At 40.0% G+C, this 22,231-nt stretch overlaps 1 protein-coding gene across 1 annotated transcript; it reads right to left on the reverse strand.

Moving 5' to 3' along the window:
* Positions 1-10,377: 10,377 nt before the first annotated feature.
* Positions 10,378-11,130, reverse strand: LOC126111386 (piggyBac transposable element-derived protein 2-like). Its single transcript, XM_049915005.1, has one exon. It carries the CDS (start codon positions 11,128-11,130, stop codon positions 10,378-10,380), a length of 753 nt encoding a protein of 250 aa, XP_049770962.1.
* Between the last annotated feature and the right edge of the window lie 11,101 nt (positions 11,131-22,231).

Below are 22,231 nucleotides of genomic sequence, written 5' to 3' on the forward strand. Positions count from 1 at the left end.
TATTTATGTTTTTTAAATAAGTTACCCGTCAGTAAGTATTTACCCTACAGCAACCTATTTCAATTCAAAGTTAGTTTCAGGTGTACTTCTCAGTGCATCAGATACTTCTGGCATATTTAAACCTTGAAATTTCATGTAAAAAGTGGACTAAAATACATGGTATGTTTGTTCTTATCTTTTTCACCCATTGTGTAGTGGGTGATTCACAGTGACAATATCTGAAAGGAAAGCTGCTTTGCAGAAAATCCTATATTCCTTCTCATAACAAACCACAACATTTGAGCTATGTCAGAAGATATGCTGGTAAACTCACATCATAGGAGGATGCATTCATAACATATAGTCACCACAATATAAAAAGACAAATATTAAAGTGAAAGATATTCACAAAGATTTATGTATGTATCATATGGCTTTTTGACATGCTGAAAAAATAATACATCGAATGTAAAGCATAACATATATAACATAACACCTTGCAAGTATACATCTTCGTTATTTATGTATAATCTATCGACTTTGTAGTTGTCAGCAGAAAATCTTCTGGTCTACTATTGTATATGGGGCATTCTTCTTTGATGTGTCAGTGGTTTTCTGCAGGCACAAAGTAGGGATGGTTGGTATCCTATTTGTGTGTGTGTGTGTGTGTGTGTGTGTGTGTGTGTGTGTAACAATAAATAAAAATGACACACACCAGCCACACTGGATTCTAATTCAGTTTTGCATTGACCACGTTTTGCCTGTCAGGTCGAATCCTGTCGATTTTGGGCACTGCATATGATTGTCCAGTCCATTCTCCAGTTCCTGTGCTCTGTGTTGGCAAGCTTGAACTCCTCTCCCACAGTGACCTTTGCCCCCCCCCCCCTCCCCTCCTTTCCAAGAGGGAATTTGGTTACTGTTTGTGGCATCAGTATCTTGATAGACTGATTTGGTTTTATTATCCATGCTCAAAATGTTTGTACTCATTAGTGAAAGCATTTACGCAGTGCAGTTGAAGAAGATGGAGTGTGGAGTGCAGCTTTTTACTGGCAGTCATTGCATAAAGACTGATTTGATAACACCAGCAATAATTCTCGTGGTGTTATTCAACTGGATATTTTTTTTTCCATGTGGGCTGTTAAGCCAAATGTATTATATAGTACAGTCAGACTGGTTAGTTTTTTTCTTTTCATTGCTAAATCATTCACAGGCCTTGACTGGACTGTATCAAGATTAGTTCGTGTAAGAGTTTTCTGAGTATTGTATTGCATCATAATGTAAAAAACTATAGTGGACAAACCAACATTTCAGTCGCTACTCAGTAGACCCAGCAGAAGGACACTGTAACTGTGGCCAAAACATTGGGTTCTCGTTTTTTTACATTATGACACAGTATGATACTTAGAAAATTCTTATGTCAACTGACTCTGACCATGGAAGCCTATGCAGTTATATACGTCAAGATTAGTCATGTAACTATGTCTAGAATATAGCTATAAGAAGTAAAAATTAATACATAATAAACATTTCAAATTTCATTAACACCAGGTGTTTCTGCAGTTGTAGCAGTTCAAGCAATAACAAGGTTGCCACAAGTTCTGGAAATCAAGGAATTTCAGATGTATGAGGGAAATTTGAAAAAACCACTGGAAAAATCTCATTTTTGTCTCTGTAGATGAAATGGTTTGCTTGCTGAGATATCATGCATAGTCACTGGCTGTGCGCAACTGAGTACGTGTGCCATTTCCATACTCCTTCATTCTTACTGCTTCTCCCCTTCCTACCACTCCCCTCAGCTTGCAGTCAGTGCTGCCACCACTTCTTGCCACTAGCCTTAGCAGCTGCTGGCAAGAGGCAGGGAGGCGGGAGGAGTGATTTGTTTGGATCTAATTCTCAGAGATTGTTGATGCAACGGCTGGAGATGGCGGTTTTGTATGCATGAGTTGTGTCTGAGTGACTGTGTGAATGTGTGTATGCTCTTGTTTTCTGACAGAGGCTATGACCAAAAATTTAGTTGAGAGTGTGATTCGTTTCTACATGCCTGCCTGCGGCGTAGCAATTACCTTTACGGTGATCACCGATTATCAGAGTATTTACGCAAGTTATCTGTTGCATGGATTGATCAACGTGGTCTCATTTTATCAACATGGTGTCTGTGACACGTGAATAGCTGGCCAAACGAGTGGACTTCCACGATGGCCCAAAACCACAGGCCATTTCTGTGGTTTTCTCTAACGGATCGAGCCTGCCTATCTGAAGCTCATCATTTCCCACTAATATGCAAGCTCTGCCCATCAGATTTAGTCTTACCGATGTGCCTGCAGTCCGAGTCTGTTTGTGTGTGGTATAATGTGCCGGATTTTTGTGGTTTATCCAAGGACCCAGGATGGCAGTGTTTATCCAAGGACCCAAGACGGCAGTTCTCAAGAGGCCAGAGGCCACAGGCAATGGATTTCAGGAATTGCAACTGTCTCACCATAGCTACATTGTGCAGTGTGGTGCTTTATAGACACTTCATTTACTCTAGTACATTTTGGCACTTGGAAGATAATTTATATATTCAAAATTATGGACGATAAGAAGAAGAAAATTGTGGCAGTTGGTGGCGGTTTGTTCGGTATGTACTCTTATATGTCTCAAGAGAAAAATCACACAATACCTGTAAAATAATAGACATTACACAGTGAATAATAACTGACAGTAACGAACATAGTAGAACCAACATGTTATTGGTGGTCACTTATAGTGTTGGCACAATTCTTCCCTGCCTTATACACTTCTTTCAAGAGGCGTGCTTTTTTCTGAGGTTATTTCTGAAATCGGTGAAGGTATTTTAAATCTCCAAGGACACACATTTTTATCACAAATGCGTTTCATTTTATTGAAATAAAATAACAACAGTGGGCTTAATAAAACACACACAACATTTGCCTTGCTTTTTCCGTCTAAAAACAGCTCATTAAAAAAGATGTTGGTGTTAGTAGCTAAGTTTTTTGCTCACATGGGCGAAAAATCTACCACGGGACCCCAGGCTTCACAGCATCTTTTCCCTTCCATGCTGCATCTCTGTCCTCTTGCTATTCTTTTTCCCATCCCTTGGGGAATATGTCTGGGGTGTTTTTGGGAATGTTCCGCACAGTCTGTAGCTGACACAAGAACAGTCTCACCATTGTTTTTCATTCCTTTTTCCTTTCTTCGTTCGCCTTCTCCTATCCTTCCTCTGCTTCGGCATTTGAGGCAATCGTGGGGGATTTTCTTGCAATGTGTCAATCGTCTTCACAATCAACGTCTACAAAACGGAATGAGCCTAACGATTGAAAGACCCTTCCAGCTGCACCACATTCCCTCGTGGTTTCACGTACTGAAGACAGTCAGTTTTTCGCAATGGTAACTGTGTTTATTATTCAGAAAGGTGTTGATGCAGTTGCCGGCCCTGTGAAATACTGCTCTTGTTTACATAATGGCACTTTGCTATTGGAGACTACTTCCGATTCTCAAGCACAACTGCATGCCGCTTCACTTCTCCATGGCTATCCTATTTGAATTGAGACCCATAAAACTCTGAATGCTTCCTGTGGTGTTATTTACACTAAACTGTTCAACAGTCTGTTTGAGGCCAAAATCCAAACACACCTCTCTGATCAGGGTGTCACTGCCATCCATCGGGTGATGAAAAAGGTAAGTGCCTCTTTAGTGCCCACATGCACTCTTTTTCGCACCTTTGATAGAGAGGTGCTTCCATCCAAGACCAAAGCAGGCCATGAGATTCTCACAGTTCGACAATATTCTGAACCTGATGCGCTATTACCAATGTCATCCTTTCAACCACACTCTAATGTCTTGTCGACACCCAGCCAAATATGTAATGATGGTAGGGATGTGCATGAGGGTGATTGTCCATCTCTTCCTCTCTGCTGTATCAGCTGCATTGGCGACCATGCCACCTCCTCTTGAGATTGTCCTATATATCTCAATGAGCAGGCTGTCCAGGTAAATGAAAAAGTTCTTTACCCAGTCGCTCGCAAGTTATTGGCTAGTTGCAAATCCTGCATTCTACTGTCTGGCACTTACAGTACTGTTCTTATTACATCTTGCTCCATGAATGACATGGCCACGCAGACATGAGACTTCAGATTCAGCTCTGAGGTTGTGAAATCACCCAGTGTTGTGGTAGCATTGCAGTCCCCTCGTCCAGCTGTGCAACAAGCCCTCAAACTCTCGCATCATGGTGTGAAGTCACCAGCTACACAACTGGCAGGCCAGAAAGGAAAGACGGAATACTCCTGTGAAGACTTTCTACATTCCTCCAGCCAACCGACACCGGAATCTTCCTCTGCTAATCAGAAAGGCTTGGAGAAGTCCAACAAAGGCAAATGGTCTTTACTTCACCGACACAAAGATCCTCTTTGACGGTGTCGCAACGAGGTACCTTTGCCTGGCCAGCCTCTGTGTCACTGGTATGCACCACCAATCATTTTTCCTTGCTGGACTCTGCAGACTAACAGCAGAAGAAAGCCGACACGTCTGTGGAATTTTTAGAGCAGAATACTCCTGCCTCTGTGCCTTATAGCAGCAAGTCTTTGCAGACCGGGAGTTGGCAGCTGCCGAGATGATACCGCTTCATTTTTTCCTCATCATGACTCTCCTCCAATGGAACATTCGTGGTCTTCGATTCAACATTAAGGATTTACTGCTGCTTTTAAAATCACAACGTCCACTTATACTCTGCCTTCAGGAAATGAAATTGTGTCCTTATTATTGTCTTGAGCTTTTGAATTTCTTCCTAATCCGTTTTGATCTTCTGCCCAAGTTCAGCATTCCATCTCATGGGGGAGTCATGTTGCTCATACAGGTTCATAGTCAACCCATCTCCCTGACTACTCATCGTCGAATTGTTACAGTTTGCCTTTTCCTTCCTCACTTGACCTTTTCCCTTTGTACCATTTACATCCTCTGTCATTCGACGTCACTGGGACCAACTTCCTCCAGCTTATTGGGCAGCTACCTCCCCCATTTCTGCTGCTCGGTGACTTTAATGCTCACCATCATATTTGGGGTTCTCCCAGAACCTGTGTGAGAGATGCCCTCTTGGCAGCCTTTCTTAATCAACTTAACCTCTTCTGCCTTAACACAGAAGCACCCACGTTCCTTTCAGACTCCTTGCACACCTTTTCCCATTTGGATCTATCCTTCTGCACTGCACATCTTGCCAACTGTCTTGAGTGGTCCATTCTTCCTGACACATACTTGAGCAATCGTTTCCCATGTGCTATCCATTTGCTGACTCCTGCCCCACCTCTGCGCATACGCAAATGGTTGCTTACTAAGACTGACTGGAGGCTTTACTCTTCCCTGGCGACCTTTGACGAACATGATTTCTCCAGCTGTGATGACTAGGTGGAATACCTTACAAACGTTATCCTTACCGCCGCAGAACGTTCCATTCCTGGCACTTCCTCTTTACCTAGCCATGTCCCGGTCCCTTGATGGACTGAGGAGTGGCACAACGCAATTTGCGCTCAGAGATGGGCTCTCTGCATTTTTAACTGTCATCCTATGATGGCAAACTGCATTCATTATAAACAGATGGGTGCACAGTGTCGTCGCGTTCTTCGGGATAACAGAAAAGCTAGCTGGATTTCATTCACTAATGTTTTTAACAGTTCCACCCCCTCTTCCTCTCAGACGGCTCTCTGGGACCAAGATCCATTTCCATTTTCCAGCCTGACAGTAGCACACAGTGTCATCGTGGACCATATTGCTATCTCCAACACCTTGGGCCACTATTTTGCGGAAATTTCGAGCTTCTCCCACTATCACCCTGCCTTCCTCCATTGGAAACGAGTGGAGGAGGCTCAGATGATACCCTTGTCTTCTCAGAATTGTAAGTGCTACAATGCCGCCATTACTATAAGGGAGCTAGATCATGCTCTCACTTCATCCTGATCCTCTGCCCCAGGGCCAAACACTGGTCACATTCAGATTTTGCAGCACGTTTCTCTTGCGGGCAAGCACTTTCTCCTTGAGACATACAACCACATCCAAGCAGAGGGCACGTTTCCCAGATGCTGGCGTGAGGCCTCTGTCAGACCCATACCTAAGCTGGGTAAGGACAAACATCTTCCTTCTAGCTACTGCCCCATCTCTCTCACCAGCTGTGTTTGCAAGGTGATGCAACGTATGACTCGTGTCCGGCTGGTGTGGTGGCTCAAGTCTCATAATTTACTAACCACTGCACAGTGTGGATTTTGACTGTGCCGTTCTGCAGTTGACCATTAATGAATGGTTTTGTGTGGAAATCCCAGACTGTGGCCGTGTTTTTCGGTTTGGAGAAAGCTACAACAACTGCGGGGAGGACTACTGCTCTCCGTACTCTCTACACGTGGGTCTTCCGTAGCTGCCTGACCTCTTTCCTTGAGGTATTTTTAAAAGACTTGAGTTTGCAAGGTACAGGGTTCTATCTTGTCGGACACCTTTATCCAGGAAAACGGTATGCCTCAGTGTTCCGCCCCGTCTGTTGTCCCTTTTGCTATCGCCCTCCCGCCAGGCATCTCTGGCTCTCTTTTTGCCATCTATTGCAGTTCTTCATGGACATGTTTCATTGAGCGGCATCTTCAGTGATGTCTCGATTGTCTTTACTCATGGAACGTTGACAATGGGTTTCGTTTCTCCAATGACAAAACTGTTTGTATGAATTTCTGGTGCAACAATTGGTTTCACCCAACATCTTTATATCTTGGGCCTGTTACTCTTCCATTCATTGAAACTGTGAAATTCCTGGGCTCCTGCTCGATAGGAAACTCTCTTGGTCTTCCCACATCTTACCTGGCAGCGTACTGTACGCAGCCTCTCAATGTTCTACGAGTCCTCAATGGTACTTCTTGGGGTACAGATCGAACCACTCTCCTCCGGTCTTAATGGTCCCTTGACAGTTCGAAAATAGACTATGGGTGCTTTGCTTATGCATCTGCATGTCTGTCCTTACGCCATCTCAATACCATCCACAGTCATAGCCTCCATTTGGCCGCTGGCACCTTTTACACTAGCCTGGTTGAGTGTCTGTCTGTAGAAGCTGGCGAACTACTGCTGTGACCTTCTCCTCAACATGTATGCATGCCTTTTGTCTGCCATTCGTGGCCACCCAACGTATGCCTCCTTCGATGTCTCCTTTGATCGCCAGTACAGGGCGTGTCCCTCTTCTCCGTTACCTCCTGGAGTTCGCTTTCCGTTCTTGCCACGGCAGATTAACTTCACATTCCCTGCAACTTTCCCGGTGGATGTGAGCCATTCACCACCTTGGCTTTGTGCGGCGGCCCATGTTCACCTTGGCCTTCATTTGCTTCCTAAGGACACTACACCAGCCTCATTCTATCACCTTCAGTTTCACGACCTTCCCACAGAATTTTGCAATAGTACCCTTGTGTACACTGATGGCTTCGGACTGACAGTGGGGTCGATAGTGCCTTCATCATTGGCGCTGATATCTTCCGGTATTGGCTTCTGGCACACTGCTCATTATTTACAGCAGAGCTCTTTGCCCTGTATCAGGCCACAGAATACATCCAGCGACACAGGTGTTTCAGTTGTATCATCTGCTCACTGTGCAATGTCCATCATTTAGGGAAACGGGTTTCAGGAAAGCTTTCACTTGCTCACCCTTGATGGAGCCACTGTGATGATTTTCGGTTCCTGGTCATTTCCGTCTGACAGGAAACGAGGCTGCTGATGCTGCAGTTCTCATACTTCAGCCCACTAGTTCTTACATTCCCTCTGATGATCTCGGTGTTGCCATCTGTCAGGAAGCGGTGTCACTTTGGCATCGCCATTGGTTCTGCCTTCATGGGAATAAGCTCCATGTTATTAAGCCTCTCCCAGCAGCTTGAACGACCTCCCCTCGGCCCTCCCACTGTGAGTAGGTCATTTTAACTAGGTTGAGTATTGGGCACTGCCTTTTTAGCCAGCACGATTTCTTAAGTGGCGCTCCCACACCACTTTGTGGACAATGCACCCAACTTTTAACACTCTGCCAGAATGCCCTTTTTTTGACCGTTTATGTTCCTGTTTGGGTTTGCCGTCTGAGTTATCAACTGTTAGCAAATGACATGCAGGCTGTTGACTGTGTTTTACTTTTTATCCGTCGTAACAATATGGCGAAGGCCATTTAATTTTTTGTTCTGGACATCCATTCCTCTATTGCATGTTTCACAAACCTTTCTCCATGTCCTGTTTTTAGCTGTCTTCTGTTGTTGGGGATTGACATTTAGTCGTTTTTAACTCCTCTTTTTGTCTTTGTTTCACAGTTTTGTTTTTGTGCCGTAAAACAAAACAAAATAAAATGGAGGAGACGTAAGGAAGTCCTTACATTTTTTTGTAACCTTATGTCTTTACTTACCCTTGAGATATCAAAATTTGTCAGGGAAAACTGCTAAAACTTGTCTGGAAATCAGGGAAATATAAGGGAATTCCACTTGGGGAAACTTGTAGGAACCCTGAAAACATCCTGTAGTGTTTCGAGAATTTCCGCATAAATTCTAGAACCACTCGGCCTTCCACAATCTCGAACACACGATATTTTAGATGTGAGTGGGAGAAAGGAACTCTATCTACTGTGCGTCACCTGTCTGTGTGTGCAGGTGTGAAATCAGTCGCAAGCAAAAGGTCGACACAGCGGTTGAATGGCACCAGCAAGTACTTGTTGGACGATCCATAGCAGTTGTAGTGAAAGCACACGGAAGAACCAAGGAACTTCTGTGTTATTCTGTGCTGTTTGTAATTGTGACTATTGTTTGTGACAAAAGAACAATTGAGACTCTGAATTGTGAAAAAACTCTTTATCTTTGGCTTGCTGGAGGCAAGACATATTTTACGATTTGTTTGTAATAAGAGTTATGGTTGTTAAGCCAACTCTTTGCTAAATGTACTTAAATATATTTCTAATGTGAGACAGTACGAGTGACTTACAAGAAGTCTAATGTTTATGTGCGAAATGTGAATTTTGTTCTTTATGAAGCTCAAATATACCGTTAGTTGTTGAAAAGTATTCTTCGAGTACCTATTTATTTCGCAAGTAGAGAGAGAGTCTTTAAGGTTCCTGTAACTAGCACCATTCTTCGGAGAAGAAGTTTATAGATTCCAGGAGCCGGCTATCCACAGAAGAAGATCGGCTGTGTACACCAGGTAAGTCAACTCGTACAAGAGGAGTGGGAGGTTTGCACATACACTTCACCACTCCTAGTCATCAAAAACATTAGAACATGGCGACAGGTGTGAAAGGACTGAAGAAAATGGTAATTTTTAGACAAAAACGAGATAAGATACCAAATGTTGCCATAGCAACTGAGCATAATGAGACAAAAGAATCATTTCAAGAAATTGAATTAAGCCCAAAATATTAGATGGAGAAAATTTGTGAATGTAAAAAAGGATAAGATGTAAGAAAGTCACAACGTTAAAAACCAGAGAGAAGATCTTACATTTTGGACTAAGAAGAGATATGACTAGAACGATAAGACTAAGAAGACCTGGTGCAGGGATCATACAGCTTTCACACACATCACAGGGAGCAGGCACCAGCTGCTGTTCACTGGTGCTGACCTACCATCACATCCGCTTACCTACACTGTGAGAATTCTACGCCGTTTGAACGCAAAACAGAACTTTAGTGCCTTAGCAAGAAGTGATACAAACTATGTAATGAACTTCATTAACCCATTACTGGCCAAAACTCTTATCGGATCATTTTTTGCAAACTTTTATACATAAATACGTTACATTGAGTGATTAATTGAATAAAAAGTTGTTTTGAAAATTTTCAGTTTATTAGAACAAAAACTACAGACCGTCCCATTTTTGGGACATTGGCCAAATGCACTGTCAAAATTTACAGCCTTATTCTCCATGCATAATATTGTAAGAAACAACACAAACAATAAATAAAGAATGTTTTAATATTATTGAATGTTTATTCAGTATGAAATGAAGCAAAACACTTTTCGTGTACACCAACATTGCACCTATCACAAATTTTTGTTGTTTTTTTCTTGCAGTAAGCACATCTCTTCTGTGTTTTATTTGGCACAATGAACTGATTTCCTGGATCTAGTCGTACATCTGTGCTCACCCGTCCTCTTATCAATTTGCTTCCTTGTGGTCCTCTGTGTTTTGGTACTGATCCTGTTTTCTTTGATAGGTAAAACATCACTATTCTCCTTCGGACATCCAAAAGTGGGAGCTCCTCATTAGAGTTAGCAATTTGGTATGCACGCCATGTGTTTACTGCGCAGATATCTATCATCTGTGTGAATAATGGCCACCACCATTTCTTTGACCTTATCCTGGTCCTATAAAGATATCTGCTTGTCCACTAGATCTATGCCACCCATATGGGCATTGTATTCTTCAATGAGATGTAACAGATATTTCCTTTTTCTTTGCCCGTGAGTATCTTTTAGTAGAACTCAGAGGAGTAATAGTACTGTAATTTGTCGCTAAACATATTGGTTTGTTGTCATTCCACGTCACAACCAGAACTTCGTTCTCTTTGTCAAACATGTAGTCATAGAATCCTCGTTCCTTTTCTTTTGCCATTCTTTTCGAGTCAGTCAAAGGACATGCATTAGTTCGGATCTCTCTTATTGTTCCTGCAGCTTTCATTTTACTCTTTCCGAGTGTGTTCAGTGTGTCAACACTGGTGAAAAAGTTGTCAAAGAAAAGCTTATAATTCGGATACTCTGATTCTGGAATCATGCTGGTTAGTTCATTTATTACCCTTGCACCTAAAGGCTCCTGTTTGTTGTCAGTCTTGCCACAGTTTGGCGAAAAATTGTAAAGAAAGCCATTGGAACTTGTAAGACACCAAATTTTATATCCAAATTTGATAGGCTTTCCCCTAAGAAACATTTTAGCTGAATGTTTGCCATAATAACGTTCCATCATTCCATCAATTGAGAGTTCTGAATGAAATACACCAAATTTACCAAATTTCTTTTTCAGCATTTCAAAGTACACCCTCAGTTTGTACATCTTGTCGTTTCTGTCTATTTTGGAGTTGTCGTTGAGATGAATGAATCTCTTTATTTCCCGAAACCTATTTCTTGACATGGAGTTGAAGACTAAAGGAACACTGACATCAGGGGCCTGTTCCCAGTACATATTCTCATGGGGAAGCTTATGATAACCACTCAGAAGCAGTATGACAATAAATGATTTTAGTTCTTCTTTGGTTAGCAGAAAATTTATTTTGTTATGTTGGCAAGCATAGATTTGCTTTGTTCAATAATAGTATCCATTAGTTTCTCAGAAAAAAACCCTCAAACACCTGGGGCACTGTCTTATTTGCTAGACATTCTGCAACATAATGTTCGTTGCTCTTCCCTGGTTCACTAGTGTTTGTGTACGTTGGTTGACATTTATACCACTTACATTTATATTTTTTGTAGATAACGTACCACTTTCTGCTCCATCTCCTAACACTTTCCTTCTTTTGGCTTCTGGAGGTACAATTGTAGCATTAGCTTCATCTCGGATGGTTATGAGCTCTAAATTACCGGCTACATCTTGTACAACAGACTCATTGTTCAGTACATTTTCGTCAATGTCTCCTTCATCTGTTATTACATCTGCATCAGGTGGAATAATCGCCAATTCTACATCATCATCTTCATCGTCACTCTCTTGATGGTTCTCTAGTTCAGCGAGAATTTCTTCAAGTGTAAGATGTAAAAAAGCAGATAAAAAGAACGTAAAATGCAATTCTTCTCTGTATAATACGCGTATACAAGAATAGGGCACATCAACAATAAATGATAGTGTAACATGCCATTGTACCATTATTGGGACGCATAAAATATATCGATATTGCACTTACTTGAAAAAATCTGAAGTATACTTAATATTACACGGACGTCCATATCTTCATAACAAACATGCCCAGACAACTAAATCACAGCTCTTTGTCGTCCAGGAACTACCAGCAGACATACAGTTCTGCCAAGTGCGAGAACAAAAAATCGCCAAGTTTATATTTTTCCTGAAGTGAAATACTTAAAAAAAAAAAAAAAAAAGTTATTTATTTTACATTTACAGGCAATATAGCAGTTAGTTGAACCTACGGGTGCAACAATAAAGGCTAAAAGCTCCATTGCTTGCGTAGAAATAAGTAAAATATACGCGTCCCAAAAAAGGGACAATGGCCAGTAACGGGTTAATGTAGTTATTATACTTAAAGATAATTTTTAAATGCTCACAAGGTCTAAAGCATGTAAAATCATGGATCCCGTTCAGCAAGTTGGTTGGAGAGACGTCAGAACCAGCCATGGCTATGAGAATTACTAAAGAAGGGCCTGGCTGGTCTGAGTTAGTAAATCTAATCAAAGCTCAGAATCTTATGTTGGACTCAGTAAATGCGCAATTAAATGAAGCGTTAAATGCTCAGAGTCTGCAGTTCAATGCTATGTTAGATGCACAGAGTACAACTTTAAATGCTAAATTAGATACTCAGTGTGGAACTTTAAATGCTAAATTGGATGTTCAGAATGAAACTTTAGGATTGTTAAGTGCCAAGGTAGATTCACAAAGGAAAGAATTTAGTAGTCTGTGTGAAGGCATGGGAGATTTGAAGACTGAAATCGATGCTTTAAATACTAAACTATAAGATATATTTAAAGGTTGAATTGACTACTCCCCTGCACATCCATGTAAATCACATGTTCACTGACCTTAGCAGTAAACAGAAAGATAATTTCCAGTAGTTATCAAAAAAGTTAGAATTTGAGATTGAGGACAGATGCAATAATGTAGAATCAGAAATCAATGAAAAATCGGGATCTTTCGAAGATGTGTGTAACGTTAAATTTAATGCTGAAAAGCAGGGACTGACTACCATAGAAGAAAGTGTTGACAAGCAGAGCGAGGTAATGCCTGTCATTCAATCGCAAATTACAAGTGTAAGTACACGAGTGGATAATGTAGAAAGAAACTTTAAAGAGAAAATAGCAAACTCTGATTATCGTAAATGTAAGTAGTTTGGAAGAACAAGTCAAAGAAATTATAGAAAGAAAAGTTACCGAGTGAATACCTTTCGGGAACGTGTCGCCTATGGCTTCTTCCGAACTTACTGATACCAGGAAGGCAGTAGACGAACTCGGGAGAGAATACAAACTTATCCAGGACAAAGTGGAAAAACGGACAACTTCACCCAATGTTGTGTTAACTAGTGAGATAGTTACTGACTTACAATGGGGAGCGAATTCAGGGTTATTGAGATAATTCCCTAAGTTTAGGCTGGATGGGGATGTACATCCGACTCATTTTTGGAAAAGATTCAACTTAGCTTTGCCAAAGAACTGGGAGGATTTTAAAAGATTGAATTTGCTATGGGTTACCTTCTAGGAGAAGCCTCCAAATGGGGCACAGTAAATATTGAGAACTTTTCCTCTTGAGAAGATTTTTAAAAGAAATTCTTAGAAGTATTCATCTGCAAGTGCCCAGGAGACATTAGTATCAAATTTGTGGGACCCAAAATATTACAATAATACTTGGGGTACAATGAGGAAGTATTTTGATTGGCATCTAATGCATGCAAAGTACTTAGATAAGCCGATGGAGGAAGAAGGTTTATCCATATATGCGAGAAAAGATATGTAATGGATGGAAGACAGTAGAAGAGTTGTTGTCCTTTGTAGACGCACTTGATGCCTTAAATAAGGACGGCAATGAAAACTTGCACCAAAGTGAAAATCAAACTACAAAAGGAACAGTGGTAACAATTTTAAAAAACGAGGCTAGCGAGAGTACACCAGTGCAATGGGGAAAATGGTAACGACAATTATCAGAAAAAGCACCCACCTTCGAATTTAGGTCCCGTAACTTCACAGGAATTTATACTGTGTAAGAATACAGAGTGATATCGTAGTATCTCGATTCGATAACCAACCTGTGATTACTAATAATGAGGAAAACAAAGTGTGATCTGGATCCAGGGCCGGGGCCCAGGTTATGGAAATACACTAGGAGGCCTTAGTCCGTACAAGTATGTTAATTTTGCCCACAAAATACCTACAAAGGAATGGTTGATACTGGAAGAACCAAGCTTTACTACCAGTAATCCACAACCTGTAGTAACAGGGACCATGGAAAATTCCAAGGTTAACATATTTATAGGTTCAGGGAGTCAGGTATCATTCATCTCCAACACATTCATTAGTTCATTACAGACTAAACATCATATACCGTTATTATCAGTGACCAGAGTTTACGTAGTTGGAATAACAGGAACAAACATTAAGGTTGTAAAGCACGAAACTCAAGTGAACTGCAGTATTTGAAATATATTATTTCGTCAAACACTGTTAATAGTGGAGAATATCATCAAGGTTGTATTGTTTGGTTTAGATTGGCTATTAGAGTTTAAAGTTATTTTGAACTTTGACGATAATCTTCTATGTTTTGGTAAAGGGGACAGTAGATGTTGGGTTCCCTTTGTGACAGATAACTACATTGGAAAACAAACAACTGAGTTTCAGTGTTTGCGATTAACAGCTACAGCACGATTGTCACCAAAGATCGATAATGTAAATCCAGGAACACATCGAACTGATATACAAGACAAAGTCAATGAATCCCAAATTTTAACCAAACAAGAAAGAGGAGATTTATATAAAATTCTAATGGAATATGAAATAGTGTTTTCTGATTGTCCAGGTAATATCAGCGACTACATATGTAAGTTCAAAATCAAAGATGACACTCCATTTTTTTTGTAAGTTTGAAAGAAGAAGTTAGGGATGAAATCAACAAAATTATTGTCAATAATTTTATAGAGCAGAGTTCTAATGTAATGAATAATCCTTTGGTCGTGGTAAAGAAAGCTACAGGAGGAGTACGATTAGTGTTAGACGCCCGTACACTGAATAGACACATAGAGGCAGAAAGAGACAGACTGACTAACATCAACGAATTGTTATCCAGATTTGAAAAGGCGAGGTTCTTGAGCACGAGGGATCTGACTGCAGGATATTGGCAAATAAAATTACACCCGGAATCCAAATTTTATACAGCATTTTTGTTTGATGGTAAATCATATCATTTTGATATGTTACCGTTTGGACTAAATATCTCTGTCTGTATTTATACATGCACTAGATGAAGGACTAGGGAGAGATCTGCTAAAGGGGTTGACAATATCTGTAGATGATATCCTAATAATATCAGCTGCTTGGGAAGAACATTGTCGAGCCTTGAGTAAGACCCTGAAAAGATTTAAAGAGAAAGGTATTACGATAAAGCTATCTAAATCATATTTCGCCCTCAAAGAGGTTAAGCTTTTAGGTCACGTTGTAGGGGTGCAGGGAATTAGACCAGACCCTGAATGCATCAAAGCTATTAAAGAATGTCCACACCCTAGAAATGTAAGACAGTTAAAGGGAGTTATAGGTATGGCCAGATATTACAGATGGTATGTACGAGGGCAAGAACAAAAGACCCAAGAATTTTACGTTTATTAAGAAAGGGAATACTGTGGGTTTGGGATCAAGAGGCAAATGATGCGTTTGAAACCATCAAAAGAGCTTGCTGAATCACCCATATTACATCATCCGGTTATGGGTGAACCATTTAAATTGTCAACAATGCATCTGATTACGGTATTGCTGTAGAACTGTTCCAAGGAGAGTGGGATCTAAATAATGTAGAGCACCAAACCATAGTTTTTGCTAGCTGTAGTCTAAATAATCATGAATTAAAGTATATAACTACCGAAAAAGAACTGTTAGCAATTGTATGGACCAAAAAATTTGAACTCTAGTATGGGGATCAGAAATGTATGTTTATACTGATCATCAACCTCTACCCTTTCTAATGAGTAGTTCCGTGTTGCACAGTAGGTTAATGCGATGGATGCTTTTCCTACAGGGATATGATATTAGGATATAATATATAATAGGTTCCAAGAATATTGTACCTGATGCTTTGTCTAGGCTACCCACAGGAATGGAAGAATTAAAACGTATGGAAGGACCCGGCGTTATTTTTGCCATTAATTTTATGTCAGTAGAATGTCCGAACATCAGAGTAAAGGAAATGGCGCAAAGAACAACTGAAAATATCCATCATGGTCCCTATTTTGCAGAAATATTCTCTATGTGTATCCAGAACTCCTTACCTCCAAATTAAGTGGGAAGATGGAAAATTATAGGTCATAATTTGTTTTGGAGAGACAGCGTAACATCGCAACGTTGGCGCTTATGCATTCCAAAGGTAATGGAAGATGCACTTGTGTAGCATGTTCATGCAGGATATGGACACTTCAGAATAAAAAAGTGTATAGCCTATATGAATAAGTTTTATTCTTTTAAGAAACTAGGGTATAACGTAGCATCTTTGATGAGAACTTCTGAAATTTGCCAGAAAATGAAAGAGAATAATACTCATATGAAGTACAAAATGTATCCAATTATCCCTAAGTCATTGCACAATCTCACAGCAGCAGATTTTTTTGGACCAGTTCCAAAAGGAAAGGGATGAGTGTCATACATTTTGGTCATCATAGAGAGTTGGTCAAAATATGTTGCACTATATCCAGTCAAAAGAGCCAATACGCAGACAGTTATACACTGCTTACAACAATACTTTCCAGAAGTAGGTAAACCAAAACAGTTCCTTATGGATAATGGACCACAATTTGTGAGTAACGAATTTAAAGAATTTTTAGCGTGGGAAGGTATTTGTTAAGTGTAAATATCCAACTATAACCCATTGTCGAATCCATGTGAACGAGTAATGGAGGAAATTGGAAAACTATGCCATACCTACTGCCATGAAAAACATACTTCTTGGGCAACGAAAATTAAAGATTTTGAACTTATTCTAAATGAATTACCACATTTATCGACTGGGTTGACACTATTAGAAGTAATAGGCAAACCCATTGTAGGAGAACCTCTGATTAAATGTTTTAGTTGGCCCGAACAACCGATTGCCGATTACGAACTGGATCAGGAAATAATTTCTATTAGTTGAAAATGCACAACAAAGAGCAAGTAAACATAATGAAAAGGCTGTGGAACATCAATACCAAGTTGATGACCTAGTTATCATAAAACAACATCTTCGAAGCTCGACACTAAAGAAAGAAACTCATAAATTTTTCCAAAAATATGAAGGACCAGTCCCAGTACAAACGGTAAACTATCCCAAGACATTATTTTTAGTGGATCCTACAAGTGGATCAGAAAAGGGAAAGTACAATGTAAAGGACATAAAGTTGTTTATTCCTCCAGGGATGTTAACATTATGAGTTGACAGGCAGAGTGACGACCGTTGAATCCTGAGTTGTTTTCAGTGTTTCTTCCAAAATAGTTTTCTTACACTGAATTCCCTTCCAGTCTTAAACTATTTGTCATATATTCCTAAAACCTTAAACTATCCTGTAATCTTAGTACTAAGAAAACTGGATATGGCAACAAAATAAAAAAAAATCCAAGAGAATCACAGAATGAAAAAGTGATATTCTCATAAAATGAAATGAATAGAGTATTTTATGTGAGTATAAAATATAAAGCGACTAACTAGATAACTATTATGCTGTAGTGTATAATTTTCTACTTTGTATAGAATATTTTATACCTTTTATGAAATGTGATGTAGATGAGAGGGTTGGTATCACTTTTGAAAGGGGTGGGTATTGTGGATAAAAACATGGCTTACGAAAACACACAAACCGTGACTAACACAAAACATATACCACACCTTTCAAACAACCCTCGCAAATAAGTATGCCCGATTCTTCACCATTTGCTTTTTCCATAGGGTTGCTAAGATTTCCTTCGGGGACCTCAAGGGTAGAGGTGGGAATGTCCATTCTGTAGGAGACAATTTAACACCAAACCTCCTCTGGCGTCTCACTCAAGTACCTGCGGATAGGGATCCTGGGGAAGGGGGGTGGGAAGGGTTTCCTGTCTTTGGGGCTATCTTCTTTCTCTTCTTCAATCTTAGCAACTATTTCTATTTATTTACTTTCTTACTTTTCATTTGAGGACCTATCTATTTTCTCCCTGTTTCTGTACTCACATAATTCTATTGCAGAAGTCCTTCCTAGTTTCTGTAGTTTCGAATAACCTACACCGTATCTTTCAATAAGAAGGCTGAAGAATCAGACTACATGAACTCACATCTGCATACACACAAAAATACATTTAAACACAAACATTAAAATTACAGATTGGAAACCTGTCGCGATGTGAGAACCACCAGGTGTGGTAGGGGAAATGTAGGCAAACATACACATACATACGAGGTTGAGTCAAATGAAAACCTTAAATGTTATTTATTGTGCGGAAGTGGTACCAAATTGTATCACTTTTCAACATAATCTCCCCCACGCTCAATGCAAGTCCTCCAGCGCTTACAAAATGCATAAATTCCTTTAGAGAAAAGATTGTTGCAACTGTTGTACGAGCAGTGAGGGGCCTTGCATTGTCATGTTGCAAAAGAACACCTGCTGACAGCAATCCACGTCGCTTTGATTTGATTGCAGGCCGCAGATGATTTTTTAGGAGATCTGTGTTTGATGCACTGGTGACAGTGGTTCCTCTAGGCATGTAATGCTCCAAAATGATGCCTTTTTTGTCCCAAAAGAGAGTCAGCATAACCTTCCCCGCTGATGGTTCTGTTCGAAACTTCTTTGGTTTTGGTGATGAGAAATGGTGCCATTCCTTGCTCGCTCTCTTCGTTTCTGGTTGGAGGAACTGAACCCAGGTTTCATCCTCAGTAACGATTCTTGCATTCTTCTCATTCAAAGCACTGATGAAGTTCACAAGCATCAACATGTCGTTCTCTCATTTCAGGAGTCAGCTGCCGTTGCACCCATCTTGCAGACACTTTGTGAAACTGGAGCACATCATGCACAATGTGGTGTGCTGACCAATGACTAACCTGTAAACATGCTGCAATGTCATTCAGTGTCACTCGGTGGTTTTCCTTCACTATGGTCTTAACTGCTGCAATGTTCTGTGGAGTCACAACTTGTTGTGCCTGACCTGGACGAGGAGCATCTTCCACTGAAGTGACACCATTTGCAAACTTCCTACTCCATTCGTAGACTTGCTGCTGTGACAAACATGGATCACCATACTGAACCTTCATTCGTTGATGTATTTCAATAGGTTTCACACCTTCACTAAGCAAAAACCGAATAACAGAATGCTGTTCTTCCCTGGTGCAAGTCGCAAGTGGAGCAGCCATCTTTATACTGATACTGTCATGGTATGTGTGCATCTGCACTATGCTGCTACCTAAAGGCCATTCTGTATAAGCCAGAGAGGAACTGATTGTTATAATCATTAAGTAATGTCTGTTTAACAAATACTCTGATGAATTGTAGTATAGTGGGACTCAAATAGACTAAGTGAAAATAATATTTACTGAATAGTGTATACAGACATAGTATCTATTAAGAGTATAGAATTGAGTGGTAGAGGAGGACTCTAGGGATTAAATGATGTATTAAGAAGTGAATGCGAAGTGTAGAGTAGATTTGTAACTTTACCAGAAAATACTTAATTATAGTATACATAGAAAAGTATACCGGGGTAATGAACCATCAGGCCTACTCAGAAATGATAAGGAGGCGCGTACCCTGGCATTTGCTAAGTATAGGGGGCAGGCGTACCTACTTGGAGATAGGACGACCTGTGGCCTGAAAAAATAGGAATGTTTAATAAAGGGGCGTACCTACCAAAATGGAAAGAGGAAGTGCTCTCATATGCTCTACCCACAGGCAAAGTATAGGTACTGATCCTAGGCAAAAGGGACTGTACTGTGACAAAAGTAACAAAATTTTGTAGGGACTATTCTGGAAAGTTTGAGTTCTATGCACAATGAGCATTATTACATTTTATGTAAGTTCATGAGTGTTAAAAAGAATACTTTCACTTTGTCCAGAGTTCCTCCAAACTACAACAGATAATGAAGCTAGTACATACTAAAGAAAAGGCAGTACAAGGGATAGAAATAATAGAATACTCAATGAACACATGCAGTTTACGATTGGAAATAAGGAAAGAGTCCTGAAAATTCTTAAGTATTATAAAAGATGACTAAAAATATGAAAAAAATGTTCAAGTCTTGATGTCAAGGTGAAGTAAGAACAGAATAAAGAAACGCTCAGCTAAAGATTGTTCTAGAGAAAAAAATGATTGTTATTGAAGTGAAACGTGTGTAGAAACAGGTATTAGAAAAGTATATTGTCATGATATGAAATGTTGTTGTGAGTGATGTTACGTACATTGTGATTATGTATAAAATATTGTGTGTCTGATCTGAGGGGGGGATATGTAGTGTTTCGAGAATTTCCGTGTAAATTGTAGAACCATTCAGCCTTCCACCATCTCAAACACATGATATTTTAAATGTGAGTGGGAGAAAGGAACCCTATCTACTGCGCATCACCTGTCTGTATGTGTGTGTGTGGAGGTGTGAAATCAGCCGCGAGCAAAAGGTCGACACAGCGGTTGAACGGCACCAGCAAGTACTTGTTGGATGATCCATAGCAGTTGTAGTGAAAGCACACGGAAGAACCAAGGAACTTCTGTGTTATTCTGTGCTGTTTGTAATTGTGACTATTGTTAGTGACAAAAGAACAATTGAGATTCTGAATTGTGAAAAAACTCTTTATCTTTGGCTTGCTGGAGGCAAGACATATTTTATGATTTGTTTGTAATAGTGTTATGGTTGTTAAGCCAACTCTTTGCTAAATGTACTTAAATGTATTTCTAATGTGAGACAGTACGAGTGACTTACAAGAAGTCTAATGTTTATGTGCGAAATGTGAATTTTGTTCTTTATGAAGCTCAAATATACCGGTAGTTGTTGAAAAGTATTCTTTGAGTTCCTAATTATTTCACAAGTAGAGAGAGAGTCTTTAAGGTTCCTGTAACTAGTATCATTCTTCGGAGAAGTAGTTTATAGAGATCCAGAAGCCGTCTATACAGAGAAGAAGGTCGGCTGTGTACACCAAGTAAGTCGACTCGTATAATAGGGGTGGGAAGTTTGCATATACACTTCACACATTCTTAGTCATCAAAAATGTTTGAACCCCCACCTTTTTTTCATCCATTAATCACTATCTTTCGTCTAACACCACTGTGATACATTCCACAAATAATTGTAAAATGTCCATAGGCAGTACACTGGGTCTTCAGTAATAAACATCTTGGCCTTCCTATGCTCTCCTTACTCAGAATATTGCATACAGATCTGCTGTGGGAGATTTATTTATTAGGTTTACATGAAAGAGACAGTTGAAGACACAGTAGCATAAAACTGCCATTTGAAAACATAGATTGCGGTCTTATGACTTTATTTTTGAAAAAGCAGCATAGTACTGCAGCCTTCAGAAGTAGTCAACAAACCGCAACTATAGGGCAAATTTCTGTGGACTAAAGCATAATGTAGTGTTAACATTTCAGTTTTCCTAGGAAGCAGACATCTGAGAGTTCGCTACACAGTATAGTGTGTTGTTCTTTTTCGAATCTACAGTTGAGACAGCACCCCTTTGTCCATTGTTGTCGAGACTGCATACCATTTCCTCTGTGTTGTACTCATTTCATGTTTTTCCTTCAAAATCAAGTGTTATTTTTTCCAAATAGGATATCAGTCTCTTAGGCAATGATGTTTGTATGAGAAACAGTGTAACCTTCAGAGACGAGATTAGTAGCAAATATAAGATCCCCCCTCCTCCCCCTGAGCTGGAACTTATGTTCATATGAGAACGTGACATGCTGTTGTTGTTGTGGTATTCAGTCGTGAGACTGGTTTGATGCAGCTCTCCATGCTACTCTATCCTGTGCAAGCTTCTTCATCTCCCAGTAACTACTGTAACCTACATCCTTCTGAATCTGCTTAGTGTATTCATCTCTTGGTCTCCCTCTATGATTTTTACCCTCCACGCTGCCCTCCAATACTAAATTGGTGATCCTTTGATGCCTCAGAACATGTACTACCAACCGATCCCTTCTTCTACTCAAGTTGTGCCACAAATTTCTCTTCTCCCCAATCCTATTCAATACCTCCTCATTAGTTATGTGATCTACCCATCTAATCTTCAGCATTCTTCTGTAGCACCACATTTCAAAAGCTTCTATTCTCTTCTTGTCCAAACTATTTATCATCCATGTTTCACTTCCATACATGGCTACACTCCATACAAATACTTTCAGAAACGACTTCCTGACACTTAAATCTATACTCGATGTTA

This window comes from Schistocerca cancellata, chromosome 1, assembly GCF_023864275.1.
Source record: "Schistocerca cancellata isolate TAMUIC-IGC-003103 chromosome 1, iqSchCanc2.1, whole genome shotgun sequence".
Classification (NCBI taxonomy): Eukaryota; Metazoa; Arthropoda; class Insecta; order Orthoptera; family Acrididae; genus Schistocerca; species Schistocerca cancellata.

Coding starts and splice junctions, on each gene's coding strand:
- LOC126111386 (XM_049915005.1), bottom strand. CDS start 11,130: ATGTACTGGGAACAGGCCCCTGATGTCAGTGTTCCTTTAGTCTTCAAC.